The sequence below is a fragment of the Onychostoma macrolepis genome, chromosome 03 (assembly GCF_012432095.1).
Source record: "Onychostoma macrolepis isolate SWU-2019 chromosome 03, ASM1243209v1, whole genome shotgun sequence".
NCBI lineage: Eukaryota > Metazoa > Chordata > Actinopteri > Cypriniformes > Cyprinidae > Onychostoma > Onychostoma macrolepis.
The window spans coordinates 4,636,539-4,659,879 of record NC_081157.1 but is presented as its reverse complement, the minus strand read 5'-3'; the positions used below and the strand labels follow the sequence as shown (position 1 = coordinate 4,659,879).

The window sequence follows — 23,341 nt, the reverse complement described above, 5'->3', positions numbered from 1 at the left end:
ACAAAAACTTACATTTAACGAATAAAAAAAATGCTCCAAACGTTTTTCTAAATTAACTTAATAAAATAACGAAATTAAATACAATCACTTCGCCATTTCATACAAAACTGAACTATTTTAATAGCTGAAACAGTAGTAGATAAGCTGTTTTGGGAGAAGGGGGAAAAAAGACGGGCTCGGGTCGGACTCGGGCTGACAATTCTGATGAGCTGTCGGACACGGGCCGGGCTAGGGCCTCAGCGTCTTTTTTTTTTCTAGTTTTATTTTTTAAACGACTGTGAAATGATGTGCTTGTTTATATCAGCAACTAGGAAAAAGGCAGAGCAAAAGGCGGTGGTCCTGCACCCCCACGTCGCACCCCGGCAGAAGAGCTGGCCCTTGGGTTAAATGTGAACCGACCCAATATTCAGGGCATCCCTGGGAGCAGCTCTTCCTTAGATCCACAGCCAGGAAGCAGTAGCAGCAGCACCTTCATTACTGGTAAAGAGGCTTTTAATTATCTTTGTATAGGCCACTGTAAAATAATTGGTAGCTACCTTGCATTTGGTGTAATCCAAATGTCAGCTACACTCTTCAACTGGTAAATCTTGAGTAGTGCTGAATTGCATTGACATGAAAGGAAGGCAGTTAAACCTACTTTGAGTAAAGGAAAAAAATGTTGCTGTTTGACACACCCACACACCCACACTTTTACCTGTTCCCATGCAAGTGGTGGCTGAAGCATGTGCAGTAAGTTTTTTTTTTTTTCAGTAGTGGAGACACTGTATCACTTACCATTTATTTACCATTGCCATACCATTTATTTTCATTGCACAGGACAGTGAAGAGACCCTCTTGGATGAGTGTCCTTTGGAGGAAGTACCTGTAAGTGCATAACTACACATAAAAACACACTATATAATACACCCTATAAATTTGTATCAACTAATGTACTTTGTTTTTGACAGCAATTTGAGTTGCAGGAGTCTGCACAGATGCCTGCAGAGAGGGAGTCTGCATTGAGAAGTGATACAGAGGTGGACAGTGTTGCATATCAGTTTAGTATTTATGTATTTTTTTGTTTGTGGCATGTGTCGAGTCCAATTTATTTTCTCTGCAAATGGCACAGGGTGACATCTGTTCCCTCTATAAATGTAGCCTGCAGCATAAGGTTGAATATTTGGATTAAAAAAAAAAACAGAAACTGAGGGGAAAAATAGAGCTCCAACAGCTAATGAAGAAGAAAATTGCACTACAAATAGAGTCGCTGCAAAAGGAACTTCATAGTAAGTACTAAAACACCATTTCACAGAGCACTACTGTTGACCTTGCATAACAATATGTCTCTTTGCAGGCAAAAGGTGACCCTTTTTTAAAAAATTTTTTTTAATTAAATTCTTCTCAAAAATGGTGTTCCACAATCCTGTCCCGTGCAGCTCTGCCACTAGGTTGATCCAAGTGCACTGGCTGGAGGTCATCATCAGGCTGCACTTCCACCACAGGGGTCCTCTCATTTCTAATGGTGGCAATGGCTACGTTTACATGCAACCAAATAATCCGTTTGTAATCGGATTGACGACTCAATCGGATTGAAAAGGCCTCATGTAAACACCTTAATCGATCCGATTGAGCTCGATCGGAATGAAATTTCGATCGGATTGAAGGGGGTGGTTTATTCCTTTTCTAATCCGATTGAGCATGCATGTAAACACTCGATCGGATTGAAAACCGCAACTGAAAGGACTGCGCATGTGCAATAATGCAGAAATAGTGTAATGACGTATGAAGCGCGGAACGAGCGGTTCTTCCTTTTGAATAAAGTGTTGTATAAATGCGTGTTTTGTCATTATAAAACTCCTTTCACTGGGTATCTGTGAAGTGGAGCAGGACAAGCTCCCACCAGTCCTTGTTTTGGATTCTCAACCACAGATAGTGATAAATATGAGCAGCACGGTACTGCGGTTTATATGTATATTTATCCAGAAGTGGATAAATATTAATTCCGCTGTTAAAAACAAATAAAGAAACAGTGTAGGAGAGTGGTTATTATGTGCAAACAGTGAGAAACTCCATATTTGTGTAGTGTCATGTGCGTGTACGCATGTCAAAAAAAAAAAGAAAAAAATCCGATCCGATCACTGTACTGTTTCCTTAAGCCCTAAATACTGCTCGATTTTTGAATGTCCCAGACAAAAGATTGGCATCGTGAAGCAATCGTGGTGATTTCTGTGACCTAATCGGTGGTCCTGTGTCGTACAGTGAGAGCGGTTCTTGTGACCATCATCGCACAGCTACAACACACGTTTACTGACCAACCAATAAAAATGCGACATGAAATCAACGCGACATGGACCTAAAGCATAAAACTGCTTACCTCAAGCTCTTATCCCTTCCTCTTTCGCAGCCTCCACTTTTTTTCAAAATACATAAAGAAAAATAAAAAATACAGCTGTTAATGTGTGATTCATCATGCTCTTTTTGTTTAGCACTAGCGCATGCTGATGAGGATTTATTCTTCTATAGTAACGTGTCGTAGTGTGTTTTGGACTTCACAGACTTGCAGTGAAGAGAAGATTCAGATACAGTCTTTTCCTGCTTCATTCTGTCCTACTCTATTCATATAGTATCGTCTCAACATAATAAAAAAAAATGTTCTTGAAAAACGTTTTTCTATGCTGACCTGATCTTAATGTATGTCATGATCAGCTCATAACCGTGACAGATAAGGGAGGCAATAAGAAAAAAAGCAGATCAAATAAATATTTATTAATGAAAATAAACTACAAGACAGCAAAATAAAGAAAGCACGTATAAAGAATAATTAACACAACATAAAACATAAAACATCAATTTTCAACATAATGTACAGGCCTGCCAACCAAGTAAAATTAACTAATGCATTTAACCCAAAAGTACAACAAAGAAACAACCAAAAATAAAGACAGACCAAGAGGGTTAACAGAAGGGTTAAACAAAAACCAGGAGACCATGTTAAAGTTCTTGGCAGGTGTTCAAAATTACGAAATTCTCAAAAACCCCAGAATCACATCACACCTGAATCTGGGAGCAGCTGCTTCAGAGGTTGCTTTAATGGAGACAATTAAGCCACCTGTATTTTCTTTGTGTTTTCTAGTCAAATGAGAGGTTGATATAACAGTGAATGTTTTACTACACTGCTAACCGGATTATAATTAAAATTACCTAAAAAAGGCCTCACTGGATCTTCAAAATGTTATTTTTAGAAGTACTTGGTAACGGGGTTGCAAATAACAGCGGCACATAATCCAAAATATCTCTCATTACACAGACAGAACGCACATGTTAAAACTATAAACACACTAGAGAAGAAAAAAATAAAATAAAATTCCATTCTCCACTCAGAATAAACACAGTGTTTGCAGTTGTGTTCGTGTCTGATGAAGCAACGCACACGTTCATTTTGATTACAAAGTTATGGATTGTAATTTTCATTTAAAGTTACTTCAGTCAGAACATCCACAATATCATCTATAGATCTGAGGCACGGCTGACACAGAAGAGCGTACACAATTTACACAAAATGTGACAGTTGTATGAGAAGAGGTTACCACAAAACTATTAGGAATGACTATGGCAGAATTATACCAGAAGAGGTTAATGAAGAATGGTCAATAGATATAGCAGGACCTTTAAATCCTAGAACAAGATCAGGGAATAAGTACATGCTAGTAGTGCTAGATGGATTTTCAGGTCGTATGTGGGCGAAACCATTAAAAGAGACATCTGCTAAGACTATTATAAAAGCGCTAGAGGACTTAATGTCTAGTTGGTCTAGTCCGGTGTGACAATGACACTTATTTTGTTGGTTGGAGACTTAGAAGAATGGCTTTCAGAAAAACATAACTTTACATAAAGCTATACGCTATTCAGCGGAAAGTAATGGAATAGCTGAACGTGCGGTAGGAAGTTTGAAAAGCTTCTTTAGATCCAACTACAATAATTTAAGATGGGATGAGTATATGCAAGAGGCATTATACTATTGCAATTTAGCAAATAAAGAGCGAGAAATCAAAGAAAAAGAGGAACAGTACAGTGACAAATGTCAGGTTGGAGATTATGTCTGGATAAGATTAGACAATAAATAAAAAAAGAAATCAACAAAACCTTTTAAAGATTTAATTACTAAAAAAGATAAGGTAATAAAAATAGTCGACAATCATACAGTAGAATTGTTGCAAAATAGACTATGGAGTAAAAGAAATGTAATTTTAGCTAAATAATAATTAAATGTATCAGAAAGAAAGAAACACTCATTCTAAAATGTAAAATACAAGAAGCTTGACACATGCATGAAGGTATGTGAGAGAGTTAAGGATGAGTTATGAGAGCAATAAAGACTATAAGTAGCATGTCTCTGGATGGACCAAAGTTAAAAGAAATTATCAAGGTCTAGTGAAAAATAATGAATATACTTTGGAACAAAACAAAAAAGATGAAATGGTGGCAGAGAAAAAGAAAATGTCTTTACTGGCAATGGCTTGGTTGTCTGGCACCGTAAGTATAAAAATTCACTAATTACAATAAATTATAACAATCCCCAAAAGAAGGGGAAAATGCAATACAATGTTTTGAGTGTGATCAGACTTTTAGAAGGGGAATGAAGCCCAATAAGCAAGAAAAGTCTTCTTACACACAAAACAGCCTCAAAAGTAAGACCTGTAGTAAGTAACAAGTGCTGGAAGGGAGTAACCGAGTGATTAATGATTGAGGGAAACTGTGGAGAAGACTCGATTCTCTGTTATACTTTACAGCAGTGTTTCTCAACCACTGACGGGTTGTCGGGTGTGCCGTGGAAATTTATCTAAAACTTCCATATCTCTATTATATTTTGTTATTATTATTTTAAATCAGTGCTATTGGTCATCGTTATGTCTGTTTGTGGGGTTTACAAATATTTTTAAGGCGGCTTTCCCCCTTTCTATATATATATATATATATATATATATTACAATGCTTAGTGGTGTGCCGTGGGATTTTTTACATATCAAAGCTGTGCCGCAGCAGAAAAAAGGTTGGGAAACACTGCTTTATAGACAGCAGGTGGATTCCAATGTCTTGAGGTCATGAGGTCTGGGAATTTCCCTCAGAAGACTCCTATATAAAGCCCTCCATTTTCTCATTTTTCTTCTCTGGGATTTTCTCCTCAGATGCCTTCTTCGCTGCGTCCGCAACTCATCAATCAACGGTAACATTCCTTTCCTTAAAGCGCCTCTGGCTAATACACATTTCTTTCCTGGCTATCTTCCTATTGATATATGCTATAACACCTTTCTTAATAAAATACCATGTGTTGTGTCTTTCTTAAACTATTTTCAATAAAACATATACAATAATATGTTTGGTGTCTTTCTTAATAAACCAACACATATAATAACTTGTAGTTACAATAAAAAGGTATTAAAGAAATAAAAAGGCAAACTTGCAATAGGACAATTGCTCATTTTCCTTAACACCCCAGTCATGCAAGTTTGTCTGCTATTTACTCTTTCATCTCAAAGTTTATGTACGGTACGTAACATTTCTTCTTTTTGTCATACTTGCTCAGTATACACTTGTCCTGATTCAGTTAGGACGTTCATCTGAAATACGTTGAAGTAGTGATCAACCCAGGGTCGTTTGTTCTTAGGCCTCACAATTTTGCTTTCTATAACTTTTCCCCTCACAATATCTCCAATAGGCCAGATTCCTGTGCTTTGTTTTATAATAGTCAAATACTGTCCAAATTTGCATCTCATCAATTTTCCATCAGTAATTTCATGATAGCACGCTCCAATTAAAAGTCCCTTAGAGTCTTCACAAATAAACGTGCGGCTTCTTCCATAAATCAGGCATCTCCTACAATACCCAATAAATGAAATATTGGATTCAAGTTTAGATACTGCCGTGTCTGTGGTGGATGTTCCATCATCTCCCGTGACTTTGTCAATGTTCTCGTCTATAAAATAAAATACTTTATCAAACTTCACCACTCTTACAACATCATTGTTGTACTTGCCATGTAATTCATGTACCAAAAACAAATCATCTTTTAGCCATTCTCTGTGAGCACTCAAGTCATTATACAAATCTCTGACCTCTGGGTGAAGCACTTTCAACTTATTTTTACATTGTTCAAACACTTCTGTACTCAGACATGTTATCAGTTCATGTGATCTTACACAATACTCCAATGTCCCATTCTCATGGGTGTACCAGATTACAAGTCTAACTCTTTTAAAACAGTTTTGACACAGATCTCCCATGACAAGTCCAGCCTTTTGAATGAACAACATTTGATGACAATTCATGCATTCGTCATCCCTAACAGCAATCCAATAACAACATTTGCCCTCTTTCTGTTCGTCTAAGCTCCTACAAATAAAACATATTTCAAAGTATTTTTCCATTTCTAATATTACATATTCTACCTTTCTCTTTAATTACAAAGTTCAGTTATTATCAGTAAACAGCATTACTCTTTCTTAGATAGAATAATTCAGTAATGTTTACCAGTATGTTGAAATGATCCAGGCTGTCTAAGTGTCCAGTGGACTCTGAGGTATGCATCCTACTAAAAGCCATTGTCTGCTCGTGTCGAATTCTCAAGCGTTCTGTCTATTATGTTCTAAACATACGTCTCTTCATATAGCTTTACAACACCAATTTTTTTTAGTCGCATGACAAGTTGAATGTAAATTACTATCAGTGTGCTGTCTCTCTCCTCTTTTACACTTTCTCAGAAATGTACAGGTTTTGAAACAAATCATTCTTAGGAGTTTCCCTATGCCAGTCCGCTCCAAAATAATTAGTAGGAACAGTCCAGTTACTATGATTAATATCATGTGAAAATTACTTATTATCCACTTCAAGGTTCTGTATGTGCGTACTGAGACCCCACTAAGGATTATAAATTTTTCCGTTATCCAATATAGACCATCTACTCTTAGACTTTTCCAAACTACCTATTTCTTCAAAATATTGTTTCTTAGCCACTACAAAATACAGTGGGAATGGAGGCATGCATCTTCCATTTTCTTGTACATTGTATTCTACTGATGTATCTGCAAATATATTCATGTCAGTCTCAATAGGCTCAGATAACAGTCTACTAATGCCTTGATAACTTGACAACTTCCAGTTGTATCTAGTCTCAACGCATTCATTAATATTATCATCAGGGCAATCTTCCCAGTATTTATCTCTTATAATACTGATCTGATAGAACATCCTTTTATTCGTTAAGTATTTGTTATGCCCTAGAGCAGTGTTACCCAACCTTTTTTCTGCTGCGGCACAGCTTTGATATGTAAAAAATCCCACGGCACACCACTAAGCATTGTAATATATATATATATATATATATATAGAAAGGGGGAAAGCCGCCTTTAAAATATTTGTAAACCCCACAAACAGACATAACGATGACCAATAGCACTGATTTAAAATAATAATAACAAAATATAATAGAGATATGGAAGTTTTAGATAAATTTCCACGGCACACCCGACAACCCGTCAGTGGTTGAGAAACACTGCTGTAAAGTATAACAGAGAATCGAGTCTTCTCCACAGTTTCCCTCAATCATTAATCACTCGGTTACTCCCTTCCAGCACTTGTTACTTACTACAGGTCTTACTTTTGAGGCTGTTTTGTGTGTAAGAAGACTTTTCTTGCTTATTGGGCTTCATTCCCCTTCTAAAAGTCTTATCACACTCAAAACATTGTATTGCATTTTCCCCTTCTTTTGGGGATTGTTATAATTTATTGTAATTAAACATTTTAAATCACCCCCAACTGGCCTAATTAAACATTGCGTCTTCAGAGTTGGTATTTTGGCTTTATATATGATCAGACACTTGCACTTAATTTCTTAAAATCAAACTCAAATGGAGTTGACAAGGTTTTCGACGACCGAATGACAGAGATCTGTGTTTTGTCCATCATTAGAACGGCGCATCTGAGCATCACGTTTTCATTAGTTTACAGTTTTAAAGTTTATTGTAGCTATATGGGCACTCAGTTTCTCTTGTTGTTAAATACATTTGACCAAAATCTCACGATATAAGACGAATCGCTATGCACAGGATATTTAAAACATACAAAAGTGTATTGGCTACAGCTAGACAGCAAATGCAAAGACAGACAATAAAACTATATTTAATAATAACTAAGAAGCTCGCCTGCCTGAAGAGTCTGATTTATAGACTTGAGCAAGAACAGACCACGGAGAAGTCTTCTGAGACCTATTTTGTGAGTATGAAAATGTACATGCTTATAGGATAGGACAGACTTGACTTTCTTTACCTAACCTGAGAATAAATAAAATAAGGTAGAAGCTGTATGGAATTTAGCACCGCAAAACAGTAGCTATCTGGAAGGAAAACCGAATCTAACCCTGCCCATTCTAAGACGTATCCTGCGAGCACATTATCAAGAAAAAGGTGCAACTGAATTGGACAAGCTGCTTACCTCAGAAGTACAGAGTAGCAAGGAGACTCCACAAAGTTTTCTTGTTAGGTGTCTTGATTTGAGGCAAAAGATCCTGTTTGCTTCCCAGGAGGCAGAATCTAGTTTGAAATATGACCCGAACCTTGTTCAGAGCATGTTTCTCCACACCGTCCTTACTGGTTTACAAAATGATAGTATCAGAAGTGACCTGCAACCCTACCTGACGAGAACTGATGTGAGTGATGAACTTCTCTTGGACAAGGTCAATGTTGCTTGTGCAAACGAAGCAGAGCGTCAAAACAAGAAGAAGATTTTGAAATGAGCAGCAGAATATATATAACACTAAAATAATTGAATCAGCTAAATTAATTGAGCAGCTCATTACCATTTTTTTTAATGAGACAAATATGTCACATCAAAATTCCAACTACTTTTATAAGGTTAAGAGCCCGATGTGACATGTGTGTCACCACAATATCTTTGTAACTTGTTTTATATTAATTTGCTCAAGAAATGTATTAAAATCAGGTTAAGAGTAATCTAAAACATTAGAATTGTCGCATGGGTTGAAACATACCTTTAGTAACAAAAACAAGTGTTTTAAAAATTACATATTTTATTAGCACATTTACTAAAACCTCCGTCAGGACAGGATCTCTACTTGAAACCGTATTTCTCATTCACTTTTAAGGCCAGGACACCACAGGATCTTGCTGACATCTGTGTGCCCACCTTGAAACATCGCAGCCTTTGTTCCTCGTGAATGCTCTAAAGTAAGTAAATAGCATGTGTGAAATCTGTTGAACATCATCTTTTAACAACTCAAAAGACACGAGCACAACTACATTTAAAGTCAATTTTACCTTGTAGACTTCAGGCACTTCTTAACCTTTCCATCTGTTTCCTCTAATGGATCCAAGAGAAGGGTTCTCTTCTCATGTGGGTACAAAACTTTTCATTATTCATATGGAAGACAACAAACATTACTCTGGGTTCGGACCAAATTCCAAGCTTGGAGCCCTCCCCTCGGACAGCAGGCCAAATACACAGAATCTTTATATTATATGTAAGTGTGAACTCTAGAATTGAATTCTACAATTTAGGGTATTGTGTAGATATTTTTAATAATAACCTCAAGCATGTATACATGTATGGAAGCATATGTGTAGCAAAATTAAATTTGCAATGCAATATGTAAAATGGCAATGTATTTCTGTATTTAAATTTACATTTTCCCATACCATATGTGCAATTTAGTGCAAAATGAAAATGAAAATTCAATTATATAATTTAAATTTGCCATTTTCTACACTAGTTTTAATATGCAAATTAAAAACAGATTTTAAAGCTTTATAAGTTGCAAAATGAAAATGAAAATGTATTACGCAAATTGATTAGACATGTTTAACATGTCCAAGCAAAAACTAGCAAAATTGTCATTTAAATGCTTTTTTTTCTAAATTGATTTAGATTTAGAGTAGGACACTTGGGATTGCATTTTCATCGTGATACTGCGTGATAATTGTAGCAAAATGTAGTGAGAATTTCAAAATGCATTCTGAGCCAAAGGTTCAGCAAAAGGGTAGCAAAATGGTGATTTAAATATCTTTTATTTTTCTTAAATGCATTGACACTTACATATATGACTTTCAATTGCATTTTCATTAAATACTCCGCGATGAACATAGTTTAAGTCATTGTGGATTTGAAAATGCATTCCGAGCCGAGCACGCCCCCGACCTGTCAATCATTACATCAAGGCGGGGCTCGGCAACAGGACGCACGATAGGTCAATATTCACTGTTAACCAAACGCTTTTCACCTGCCTCAACATCTCTCACCATTTACACTCGGATTGATGCACATAAGCAAACAGACAGACAGTGCTATTCTACACTTATTTACTACCTTACCTTATATTTTATTACTCTTATTTTTAATCCGTAAAATAGCACATGTTCCGTGGCACTTGAACAGGGACATGCAGTGGATCAAATGTAAAAAAAAAAGGGCAATGTGAAAAAAATTAAATAAATTATAGCTCAAAAGTTTGGATACATTAATATTTTATATTTTTGCAATAAGTCACTTATGGTCATCAAGCCTGCATTTATTTGATCAACATTTTAATATACTTTAAAATAGAATAAAATCTTTAAAATATTTTATGCAATGCTGATTTATTAGCAATGTTGGAAACCTGTCATACTTTTTTCAGGATTCTTTGATGAATAAAAAGTTGAATAAGAACTGCATTTATTTACATATATCTTTTGTAACAATATACACTACCGTTCAAAAGCTTGAGGTCAGTATTTTTTTTTTTTTTTAAAGAAATAAGTTTTTATTCAGCAAGGATTTGTTAAATTGATAGAAACAGTGATAGTAAAGATCGATATTGTTAGAAAACATCTGTATTTTTAATAAATGCTGTTCTTTTTAACTTTTTATTTATCAATGAACCCCAAAAAAGTATCACAGATTCCAAAATAAATAAATATAATTAAAATAAAAAGCAAAACATTAAGTAGTACAACTGTTTCCAACACTGATAATAAATCAGCACATTAGAATGATTTCTGAAGGACCATCCATTGAAGACTGGAGTAATGATGCTGAAAATTCAGCTTTGAACCACAGGAATAAATGATATTTTAAAGTATATTAAAATAGAAAAACATTCTTTTCAATTGTAATATTTCACAATATTGCAGTTTTTCTGTATTTTTGATCAAATAAATGCATCCTTGATGAGCATAAGACACTTTCATAATGCTGCATAATTATCAAAAATGGTAATATAATAAAGTCCTTTCACATCACCATTTCACCAGCCTACACTTCACATAACAGGCCTGTAGGTGGCACTTGGGCTTCATTATGAGAATTTCATGAAATAGTAAACGGTGTAGAATATCATACATAAATATAAGTGAATTGAATAGCCTACTGATTACTATTATTGCGACTTTTGTTCTGTGCCGTGCTTTTGTAGTCATTTAGCATCTATTTTCTCAGCGATGTAATTTGATTTATAAAATGAGACAAACCGCAGATCCAGATCGCTCCACAAATAAGCTCGTCTGTCCCATGTCATTTTCTACAGATTTATGAATAAGAACGGAAAATGGCCACTCCACTTCACATTATTGTCCAATGAAATTTGAACTTGAGCCAGATCATGATTGGTTGGTGTATTATACATGACAAACGGGCATTGATGAATTATGTAATATTCTAAAAAATATAATATATGGATTTTTAATTAAATCGACACACTAACTTTGATTATTGATGGAAAAAAAAGTTTAAAATATTGTTTGGTCAGTCAGTCGAGCAAAACGCACGCAACCCATAGCAACGCCCCAGATTGACAGACATGTAAAAATAAACAGGAATTTTCTGACTTTTGAGCGATTAGTTACCGTTTTGTACACATTGTCATGTTAATTAGAATTCAAATGCATTTTGTTTTATTGACCACAATATCATTGATATTTGTCTGAGAGGGGCACTTTTGAATAAGTGTCCCCCCCTAACTGTGTAAAGTTGCAAATAGGTAAATAAGTGTAGAATAGCACTGTCTGTTTGCTTATGTGCATCAGTGAATGGTGAATACTGATCTATCGTGCGTCCTGTTGCCGAACCCTGCCTTGATGTAATGATTGCATTTTCAAATCCACAATAACTTAAACTATAGGCAGCGGCTATTTGCACTAAGCGTAAGTAGCGATGGATTCTATTTACACTAAGTGCTAATAGCAATAGATGGGGTGCTAATGAGGGACAGACAGGTGAGGAGGATAAACTAATGAGGACACAGGTGAACTGACTAACATAATCAAACATGGGGAAAAACTAGGTCACTGAGCACATGGGGAACGAAAACACCACAGAAAGATCCATGGGCGTGACATACATTGCAGCATGAATAAATTATGTGAATTGTCCACTTATTTTCTTTAATTCATACTATGTGCTTTTATTTTTGTGTTGAGTTTTAGTAGCATGTTTTGTGATGTTCAGAGTTGATCTATGTATCTTGATGATTGTCACCATTGTTGAGATTCATACTCTGATTCTTGATGTGTGTGTTTTTGTTGTTGTTGTTGTGAGTGATATGTTTAACAATCCTTCAAAATAGCCTGCTTGTTCTTTTGCTTTAGCGTGTTATTATAACATGGCTTTGATAAGAGAAGACACGGGTAAAATCAGTGAACCTGGTGTTTGATGATGATTGTCATTAGAAAAAATATAATCAATATGACGACATTTTTTGCCACAACAAATGTGTTTAATAACATATGGTCACAACAGCCAAAGAAAAATCAAGGTTCAAGAGCCCAACTAAAGCAAACACTGACCTCCATCATGGTAGTGTCAAAAGCAAAACAACATCTAAACTCAATAAGATCTTCTGTAGACGTCTGGTTAGTAATGAGTGAAGCTGGTAATGCTGTTTGCAACCCCCTGTGCACGGCCCTGCACCATCCAACGTCTAATGCAATAAATTTTTTGTGATCATCAATCAGGCCTTAAAAACAAACAGAATAGCCTGCATTTCTTATCATTTATGCATATTTGTATGTTTATATTTGTGTATAGTTAATTTATATTTTATTTTATTTGTGTTTCATGTTATAAATAACGTGCTGACAGGAAATTTCTATGTAGTATATTTGTTCCTGTTTGCTATAGAGTTACTGTGCTGTAACATGGCAGCGCTAGTAAAATGACGCTACCCTCTTATGACACTATGCTCTGATAATAATAGCTTAAGTTAAGATCTTTGTGTAATACAGCCCCTTGCCACTGTGAGTGTGAGACGTCTGACACACATGAAGAATCATGCAAGGCGTGCTGCATGACTGTAAAGTAAGGCACACATGTTGAGCACGACATCACTCATCATCATTGTGTTTTTTAGGTTGTTCATGTGTTCTGTTGTTATTCTAATGACATAGGTTTATCAGAAACAAATATTTTTGTCAGTTTTCCTGCAGGAGGATCTGGAGGCTTCAGTTACTGTGCGTAAACAGGATCTGGAAATGACCTCATCAAACAAACCTGTGAAAGTGAAACTGTCAAACGTATTTGATACTGAGTACGGTTAAAACTAGCTGTCTAGGGGCAGATTCAAACCTAAATATACTTATGGCAACTCCGTATAGAGCAGGGCACTTGGCAAAGGGAGCAATTGAAAATGTAACTTTCTCTTTACCTGGAATGAACTTCATGTGCCATTCCTTTGAATGTGAAAGAATGAGTGACGCCGTTTCAGGGCAGATGTTTACACTGGATATTTAAAGAGCCATATGTTTTTTGGTAAGTTCAGAACATATTCTACCATGTAGTCATAAAAATGAGCTGCTATTTGTTTTGTTATTGTTGTAGAAGAACAGAAGAATGATACTATCACTTTCAGAAAGATTTTTCCAGCTAATGAACAACAAAAGCTTTGAAAGCTAATCAAATGTGTTGTTATTGTGTGTAGAGTAATCAAAAACAATACTGATGAACAGTATTTATGATTGTTGATTCTGCTTGATAAACGTGAGAGAACTTGGTTGTACTGTTGTGCCCTTACTAAAATAACTGCGCTACATGTCTGATAGACAGCACAGCTGCTAGCCACTGCAGTTCAGTTCACCTCCAAAAATGAGTTTTCGTGAGGAGACAGAGAAAGACACTGGCTCTAAAATGAGTTCTCCATCCTCTGAATCAAGCTGTGATCAACCCATAAAGAACCAACCCTTTGCCTTTACTGATGCAACAGTGACTGACCCCAGGTAAGATACTGTACTAACCATTACTGCATTAGCCAGATTCATCTTTCAAAGTAGTGATGCACTATAATATTTTTACTGAAATACCAAAACTAAATTCATTTAGTAAACACTGAAACTGAATCACATATGTACTCTCACAAGTTATCAATTGTCTAATCTTATATGTTTTTAGTGTTTGAGGATGTAATTGTCAGCAAGAAGACATTAAGAAAAACTTATTTTACAAGGCTATTCTTTGTTAACTACTAAAAAAAAAAAAAAAAATATACTGTACTTTTGTGATGTTATGGTAGAAATATTGTACCAATTTGAGGTTAAGATTTATTTATTTTTAATCGATATCAAGAAAACGCGTTGAGCTGTGTGTTTTAGATGAACATAGACATCAAGAATCAGCGCATGAATCTGAACAATGGTGGCAATCAACAAAAAGCTTTTTTGTGATGTTCAGAGTTGATCTGTTTATCTGAATATTTTGTCACCATTGTTGAGATCCATATGCTGATTCTTGATGTTTGTGTGTGTCTAAAAGACCCTGTCAAAATATTTTCTGCATAATGACTTTATAAAATCTTTCACAACAGTACAGCTGTGTAAAATTTATAATTAATAGGTTGCACTTTATTTTGATAGTCCACTTTAGACATTCTACTAACTATAAGTAACTTTGTAACTACATGTCAACTAATTCTCATTCATTTGCAGCTACATGTCTATTAACTCTCAGAGTAGACTGTTAGGTTTAGGGTTAGTAGAATAAGTTGACATATACTTGAGAAGTTTCTCAGTATGTTGTGGACCCATCAAAATAAAGTGTTAGAAGATATTAAGCGGACAGTCTACTAATACTGTTAATGACTGCTAGTTGACATGTAGTTGCAAAGTTACTTACTGTTAGTAGAATGTCTAAAGTGGACTATCGAAATAATATGTTAATATGTTTTTAAGAAAAAAAAAAGCATGTCAAAACTTCTCCAGGGCCCCAAAACACCCTCAGTCCCCAGAGGGTTAAATTAGGACATTTAACTTGAATTTTACATTGTTTTCATATGACCATTTTTTTACCATTTCATTTTAAAGTTAAGGTATCTTATCGGAATAATTCAAGAAATAACTGTTTTGTAATATGTTTAATGAAAATTTCCGTAAAAGTAATTTGTTTTTGCATAGTATTTAAATTAGGATATTTTACTTTTTTTTTTTTTTTGGCTATTTTTGTATATTTTGGAAAATATTTGTAAATATATTTTTTAGCTGTGTACAAGAATACTTAATGAATGTACTTACAGTCTACCACTGATTATTTAGAAAATGAAACTAACAATATTTATTGTCAGAATATTAACAAACTGTTGCTAAATACAGCTGCAACCCATATCAAAGGCTGCATCTGAAGGACTCGGACGGGCCAAACAGAGCACTGTTGTTCAGCTGTCACAGCTGCCGCTGGACATTGAGCTGTACAATGCTCTATTTTTATTTTTCCACAGTTTTTTTTATGCTTAACTGCCTAAAAAGTCAGGGTTGCAAACCTGTCTACATATGTCAAGACAATAAAATCACACCTTTGTAAAATATCAGTCAGCATTTGAACTGCTATATGTGTGTGTGTGCATTTTGTAGTTTTTCATATGTATCATTACATTATTCAAGTAAATTCCAAGCCAATACCTGCATTTAAAGTTGTAATCTGGCAATTAAGCTTCAGCAAACCAATGTACCCTAAGCTGGCTGCACACTAGACGATTTTCAAATCTTGGAAATCCATGGGAGACCACAGACATGAAGACAGTTCAACCGATTTTTAGCCTTATAATCCTCTGAACGCACACACTAGATGATTCGACCAGACCTTGAGTCCGCAAACTTGATTGTAGGGACGATTTCACAGTGACACGAGATCTAACGGAGACTCGCAAGATCAAACGTGACTAGAGAAGAAAAACAAATCGAGGTCAATCGACGTTGTCAGCTGGCTCTCCCGGTGCGCGTTCTGTTTCACAGTGAAAAACAAAGTATAGAAAAGAATTTGGGTGATATTCTCTGCTTTCATGGCATGTTTGTGCAAGTTTCAGCTGTAGAAGCACGCAACATCCGGTGAGTAACGTTTGCTCGCTCTCATTGGCTATTGCAGGTATCACGTCAGAGGCAGCCCAATTAAGCATCGTAAATATCAAAAATGTTTGATATTTACGATTTGAGTTCAGCTACGCGCCGTCTCGATCGGGAGCAGATAAATAATCGTAATGACACCACACAATAGAGGATTTTTGGACAAAAAAAAACACTTGCGACAAGCCGCGAATCAGGCCTAAAATCCTTAAAATCGGGCTTAAAATCCTCTAGTGTGCGACCAGCCTTACCTGGCCACAGTCTTGGCTAAGCCTGAGGTACATCACTCAACGCCGCCGTGTAAGAAACATTCCTGCCATCTACTCCATTATGAAATAAAATATAAAAACAAATATGAGCAACGCTGGCACCATAACTTTTTTAAATGTCTAATCCTGTCCGGATGGCAACTCCCCTCTCGCACCGTTGGTATGCAACCAAGCAGCAATCAGGAACACCTGGTGGCGCAATTAGGAAATCCTGTGAAGGTGGAGCGTCCTTCGTGCACTTCGGAGGCTTGGCCTTCAAAGTCTGCGATCTTCGAAGTGTGCACACTTCACTTTGGGACACAGCTGTAGTTTCATTTCTTGCTCTTTTTTTGAGTGATTCTGCTTGTTAACAGCAGGTGTTCATCATTGGCCGTGTTCACTCATTAGTTTTCATTCTCTCTGTCAGGTGGACTATATTAGTAAACGTATGTAGGGAATAGTGAATGAGGGTGTAGGGTGTGATTTGAAACACAGTGTCGACTTTGAGCGCTGTTAATTCACAGTATACTGCAGGAGGCTACTTTCTCAAACAAATATTACCCAGAATGCATTGTTTTCTATGGGATTTTACTGTTTTAATGAAAAAACAGTAGGTTACTGTCAGAATATGGCTGTTTTTTTACAGCATTTTTTTTTACAGTGTGGATACCTGGAGTATTCTGTGCCATGTATGTTGATTATCAGACTCTCTTGAAGCTTAACTTGTGATAACGGAGATCTACTTGTGATAATTAAACTCAGTTGTTTGCCAGTAATTGTTCATTTAAAAAAAAAATGTTAATGTCTGCTTGCTTGTCTACTTGTTTTTAATTCACATGCACTCTGCACTTTTTACACGATGCAACTGATAAAATGAACAATGTTTTGCTAGACTTTTTCAGTCTGTATTGGATTCAGTGTGCAGCTAGCTAAATGAACTTTAAAATTGCATTCTTAAAGGAAAACGCCACCGGTTTTCCATATTCTAATATGTTCTTCCCTGAACTTAGACGAGTTGATACGTACCTCTCCCGTCTCAGTGCGTGCACTTAATCGCTCTAGCGCACGGCGCAACTATGCTAGCGTTTAGCTTAGCACCATTCATTCCTTAGGATCCAAACAGGGATGAATTTAGAAGCCACCAAACACTTCCATGTTTTCCCTATTTAAAGATGGTTACATGAGTAGTTACACGAGTAAGTGTGGTGACACAAAATAAAACGTGGTGATTTTCTAAGCGGATAAAAAAATGATGACTATAATGTATGGCGGAAGAGCAAGTCGCAGCACTTTGACCACGGCGCAGTAATATCATCGCTCAAGTGAGCACGTCGCAGCACTTCGACCTCGGCGCATGATGATATTACTGTGCCGTGGTCGAAGTGCTGCGACGTGCTCTTCCACCATACATTAGTTATAATTTTTTATCCGCTACTCATGTAGCCATCTTTATATAGGGAAAACATGGAAGTGTTTGGTGGCTTCTAAATTCATCCCTGTTTGGATCCTAAGGAATGAATGGTGCTAAGCTAAACGCTAGCATAGTTGCGCCGTGCGCTAGAGCGATTAAGTGCACGCACTGAGACGGGAGAGGTACGTATCAACTCGACTAAGTTGAGGGAAGAACATATTAGAATATGGAAAACCGGTGGTGTTTTCCTTTAATAATTGGATGTTCATAGATTATAATCTATATAATTCAAATTAAAGTAAACATTTAGGCTTGGAATCAATTTTAAATGAAATATTAATGAACATTACAGTATATATAGAAATTATCTGGAACTGGCCCGAGTGCATTTTGCTGTCTGGGAAAGTATCACAAGGATAGCAAAAATTTGGGTTACAGCACACAAATAAAATACTTTTATGGTAATTTTATTTTATGTTTGCGTATGGAAACGTATTTTCTTTCTATTCTGTTGTTTTATATATGTATGAATGCATGCATGTACCCCAGAGCTCCCGGAAACCACAACAAATTCTTCATGTGTTTGCACATTCTGGGCAAGTTCCTGATGCTGTTTTGTCCATTGTCATCATCAGCAAGTGGAAGAGACTGAGATCAGAGTCGCCAGAACCCAGTGGTGTGTCTGTGAAGAGTAATGCATCTATGATGGCTCCCCCTAGACTCAGTGAGGCAACAATGACCTGTGATCCCAGGTAAAACACTTGTCATTTTTACATTTTCCAGACACTTTTTTAAAATTTACTTACAGTAGGTAGTCAACCAGAATGCCTATTACCACTGTACTTACCGGTACGGTAATGCCGCAGAGACAACTACAAATCAGTCAGATGTGAAACTCGTTTGCGAAATCACCACCAGGTGGCGCAAAGGGATGGTTACCACCAGTGTTGAGGGTAATGCATTACAAGTAACTACAGTTACGTAATCAGATTACTTTTTCAAGTATCTAGTAAAGTAATGCATTACTTTTAATTTACAAGAAAATATCTGAGTTACTTTTTCAAAAAAGTAATGTTTTCCCATTTATTGACTGACAAAAGACAAAAGTCACCTGTCCCCATGTTGGGAGAAATGTTGGGAGAATGTTGTGTGAGCTGTGAACATGATGTTAACAGTAGTTCTAGACTAAATGTGAATGTGCATTAATTCATCTCACTTGCAAAAAAAAAAAAAAAAATGATTTAGTATTCATCAAAATGAATTAAAACAGTGAAATGCAAACTCAGAATATGACACAAACCTGCAATAATTAAATGTGTTAAACAACACAAATGTATCTAATCCCATTTTATTAACCAATGTCTTTGCTGCTGAACTTTTTGTGACCCAGTTCAACCAAACTAATAAGTAAAATGACTTTAGATAAACTAACATTGTTTTTTTTATTGCTGAAGCGTGTTGAACCTTCTTCTCCTGCGTTATACTGTACAGACGTGAATTTACTTTTCCTTCAGCCTGAGGTTTATTCATTACAATTTTTGGTGTGAAAGGGCTTTTACATTTGCTATAAATATAACTTTTTATATGAAAAACAAGCAGTCAAGCCCTGCTCATATTTAAAAAGTAACGTAACACATTACTTTTCATAAAAAGTAACTAAGTAATGCAATTAGTTACTTTTTTAGGGAGTAACGCAATATTGTAATGCATTACTTTTAAAAGTAACTTTCTCCAGCACTGGTTACCACTGTGTCAACATGTGACGTTTTTACTTGTGAATGAAGATAAAATATAATGAAATAAATTACTAGTAACAATAATAATATAGCGTTATAACATTAAATCTGAATTAATTATTCTTAATGCTTAAGGTTTCAGCTATTTGACTACAGTTAGAGTTAAATATAAGCTACAATGACGGCAGCACTTTACTGTACAGTATTAACCATATGAGGTGTGCATATTTATTTTGTCAACATTACTGTCACAGATAAAATGTTTGAAACTTAAATTTAATAATTTAATGTTTATTAAATGATCTTTTATGACACACATTCCAGTGTAAACAGCCCTGCTCATGACAATTGTAGATTACTTAAAAAAATTTAAAAAAAGAAGAAAAAAAAAGTTCCTTCATATACAGTAAGTTAATGTGTTAAACAGTATTTATTCATAAAATTCAGTAAAATGACCGATTAATAAAACATTTCTTGTGAGTCACATTCAACACAATACAACCTAAGAGTTTTGTAATTTAATGAGATCTTTATTAGGCTATATATCCATTTAAATGCTCTTTTGTGAAGCTGATATTTGCAGATTGGCCGAACTCAGAATCTGTGCAGAAAATATGACGTATTTCTATGAATGACTGCAGAGAACAAACACCTGATTCACAACATTTGTTTCCAAATGCAGAAATAAGATGCAGTTTAGCTTTGCGGTGTCCAAAACTGATGGTTTATATTCACAGTAAGTGAATATAGTCCTATAGATTCAGTAAAATTGAATCTATAGGACTCATAGCAAAAGTAAAGACGTTAATGTATGATCACGCTTTGGTTCCTATTTTAGAACGGCTTTAGAAAGTCAATGGGCCTCATTCATAAAACATTCGTAAATATAGGAGTAAATTCAGAGTAATTTGCACGTAAAACGGACCTTCCCAAAAACAATCCTCCGGATACACAAATGCTTCTTAAACGTCCGATTTGATAGTTAAGCATGTGTATGTTAATGAATTCCAATCATTGGTAAATAGGGCGCTCGTGCATGCTCCTTCACAATTAGCATAATCCCCGCCAATGAATTATAGCTACACGTGTCCAGGAACACAGTGGAATATTCTGGTCTACTTTCTAAGGTTTGACTCTAGTATATTGCATAAATGCAAAAAAGACTAATAGGTCATATGGCTAACAACAAATATTCAATAACGTGTGTCTACCAAAGTGTTTTTAGCCACTTGAAAAAGGTGCTCTTCTGAAAACAGCCAGCTGGTGGCGCTTGAAAACGTTTTGGTGGCACAGCGTTTTTCCCATAGACTCAAAAAAACAAGTTACACCATTTACAAGTGGTAAGGAGCAGGTGTACATTTCTTTCATACCAACTAACGTTTTGAAAATACGAACACATTCATGAATCCGAAAATTTACGTCAGAACAGCTTTACAAACAATTTACACAAAAATTCGTTCTGCTCGTGTTTCATGAATGAGGCCCATTGTCACCTAGTTAAAACGAAAAATTTATTTAGGTTTTACTATATATAATATGATACAGTGCTTCTCTCTCGCGTGCGCGGACAAGCAGTTAGAAAAGGGTTCTGTACTTCTGGGCCGTGAGTGGTACAGCGTTGGTCAACAGTGTCAAGGCGGTTCAACGACATGGGTTCAAATCCAGTGTAAATCTGCTTTTTTTGAGAACTTTATTTTTTGTTTATTAAAGCAGAAATGTGTGTTTTCTGCTGGTGAAAACACACTGCTTAAAGTGACACCATAATTATTTTTGTTTTAGATAGAACATGTCTATTTTACATTCAGAGTATGTGAGCGGAGTGGAGCGTCAACAATTTCCCCTCCGTGCTTCTGATACCAGAAACACCGCTCTGCGGCTAAAGTATTTCAGTAGGTTTGAAATATCACAGTTCTGTTCATAACGTACATTAAAAGAAAAAAATAATAAATAAATAATAAAATAACAAGAGAGTTTCAAAGTGGCTTATTGGGACAATAGTGTACAAACTTTTTTCCTACCACATGACAAGCTAATAACATGGTTGTCAGCATTAAATGGTATAATTGCTGCTTTTTGCAGTGCAAAATTAGTTTGTGATGAAAATAACAGTACGTTTTCATCAGTTATTGTACCTACATTGCTGCACTTCTTATAGATTTTTGCTCATTCATAATCAGATACAGATGAAGTAGTACTGTAAGGTTTGAATGCATTATTGAGAGAGCGATTGCGTGTGAATAAGTGCTGTACCTGTTTAAATCTTGCTTTCACCTGAAAATATTCAGTATCTAGAAGGAACAAACAATTTGAGAACTATAACTTCCCGCTCATGTCCATTGCCGTCATCATAGCCTTCATATTCTTTCTGATTTGAGTGATCCATCTGTTTCAAGCAAGCTAAATATGTTTAACGTGAATTCTTGCTAAATATGCAGTTATATTACGGGTCGTTGGCATGAATTGTACTCGTGATGGAGCGGTGGTGGAGCGCTCTCGGAGCGAGTGAAAACCACGATGCTTCGACTTTTAATAAAATCCACTCCTTGCCCCATTCAAAATCACACATCTCCGCTCCGCTCACATACTCTGACATTAAGCAAAAAATAGCCTCCAGCAGTGTGACTGAATTTTCATTTGTGTAATTCCAGTTGGAGGGAGTTGGGTTTGGGGACAGTTGAGCTCCATCGTGGGGGCTGCAAAGGCGTGAATCGCTGCTCTTTCATATAGAGAGTGTCTGATGGCTTGTGAGTGTTTCAAACTGAGAGCAGGTTTAGGCGAAGTGTTTCGCGGCAACGCAGCTATTTTGACAATATAAACTGTATTGTTAATTTTACCTCAAATTGCACAGGGAATACACTCTAAAAACAATGGGTTAAAAACCCCCAATTTGGGCTATTTTTGACCCAAGGGCTGGGTAAATATAGAAAAGAACACATTATTTCGGCATCCGATTAATCTTGATCAACAATAACAATGTTTCACTCATTGTCGAAATATGCTGTGGCATGTTTTTTTTTTTTCCGTTTACTCTTGATCAACAACAACTAATGATCATGCAGCAAACTGGAGTGGCAATTCATAGGTTATTCAATTTGTTATAATAACTGCATCTGTCTCAGATAGACTGGTGAAGATTTATTTTAATACTAATTACAAACTCTGAATTCCAGAAGTCTGCAGTCTGGGTGAGCAGTACCTCATATAGTTGCATCACAGAGATGCACAATAATCACTTTCCTGAACCTTCACTGTCAGAATCTCGGAACTGTAATTTGTTCTGGATAAATGTGTTTTTCAAAATTAATAAATGTAAAATTATAGTGCATTCAAGTTATACAGTAAGACAGGAGATCAGAAATTGGCAGCAAACAGCAGAGGTTCATAATATGCTGCTTTGTCCATTGTCACTATCAGCAGGTGGAAGAGACTGGGATCAGAGTCTCCAGAACCCAGTGGTGTGTCTGTGAAGAGTAATGCATCTATGATGGATCCCCCTGCACTCAGTGAGGCAAGAGTGACCTCTGACCCCAGGTATGACACTGGATATTTTTTGCATAAAACTGCTTATTCCAACCTACACACAAACACACAAAAAATCAC

The 23,341-nt window shown here is 36.0% G+C and overlaps 2 protein-coding genes across 5 annotated transcripts in view; one reads left to right on the top strand and one right to left on the bottom strand.

The window, feature by feature from the left end:
• Positions 1-23,341, bottom strand: part of LOC131534024 (mas-related G-protein coupled receptor member A5-like) — a 115,155-nt gene that overhangs the window by 9,503 nt on the left and 82,311 nt on the right. The gene's annotated exons all lie outside the window — the stretch shown is intronic.
• Positions 13,276-23,341, top strand: part of LOC131536026 (protein NLRC3-like) — a 39,843-nt gene continuing 29,777 nt past the window's right edge. For 2 of the 4 annotated variants that reach the window (XM_058768641.1, XM_058768640.1), the window contains exons 1-2: positions 18,299-18,757; positions 23,156-23,272. In XM_058768641.1, coding sequence (XP_058624624.1) covers positions 18,480-18,757; positions 23,156-23,272 — 395 coding nt within the window. In that variant the 5' untranslated portion in view covers positions 18,299-18,479. The other 2 variants (XM_058768642.1, XM_058768643.1) reach the window with 2 other exon arrangements.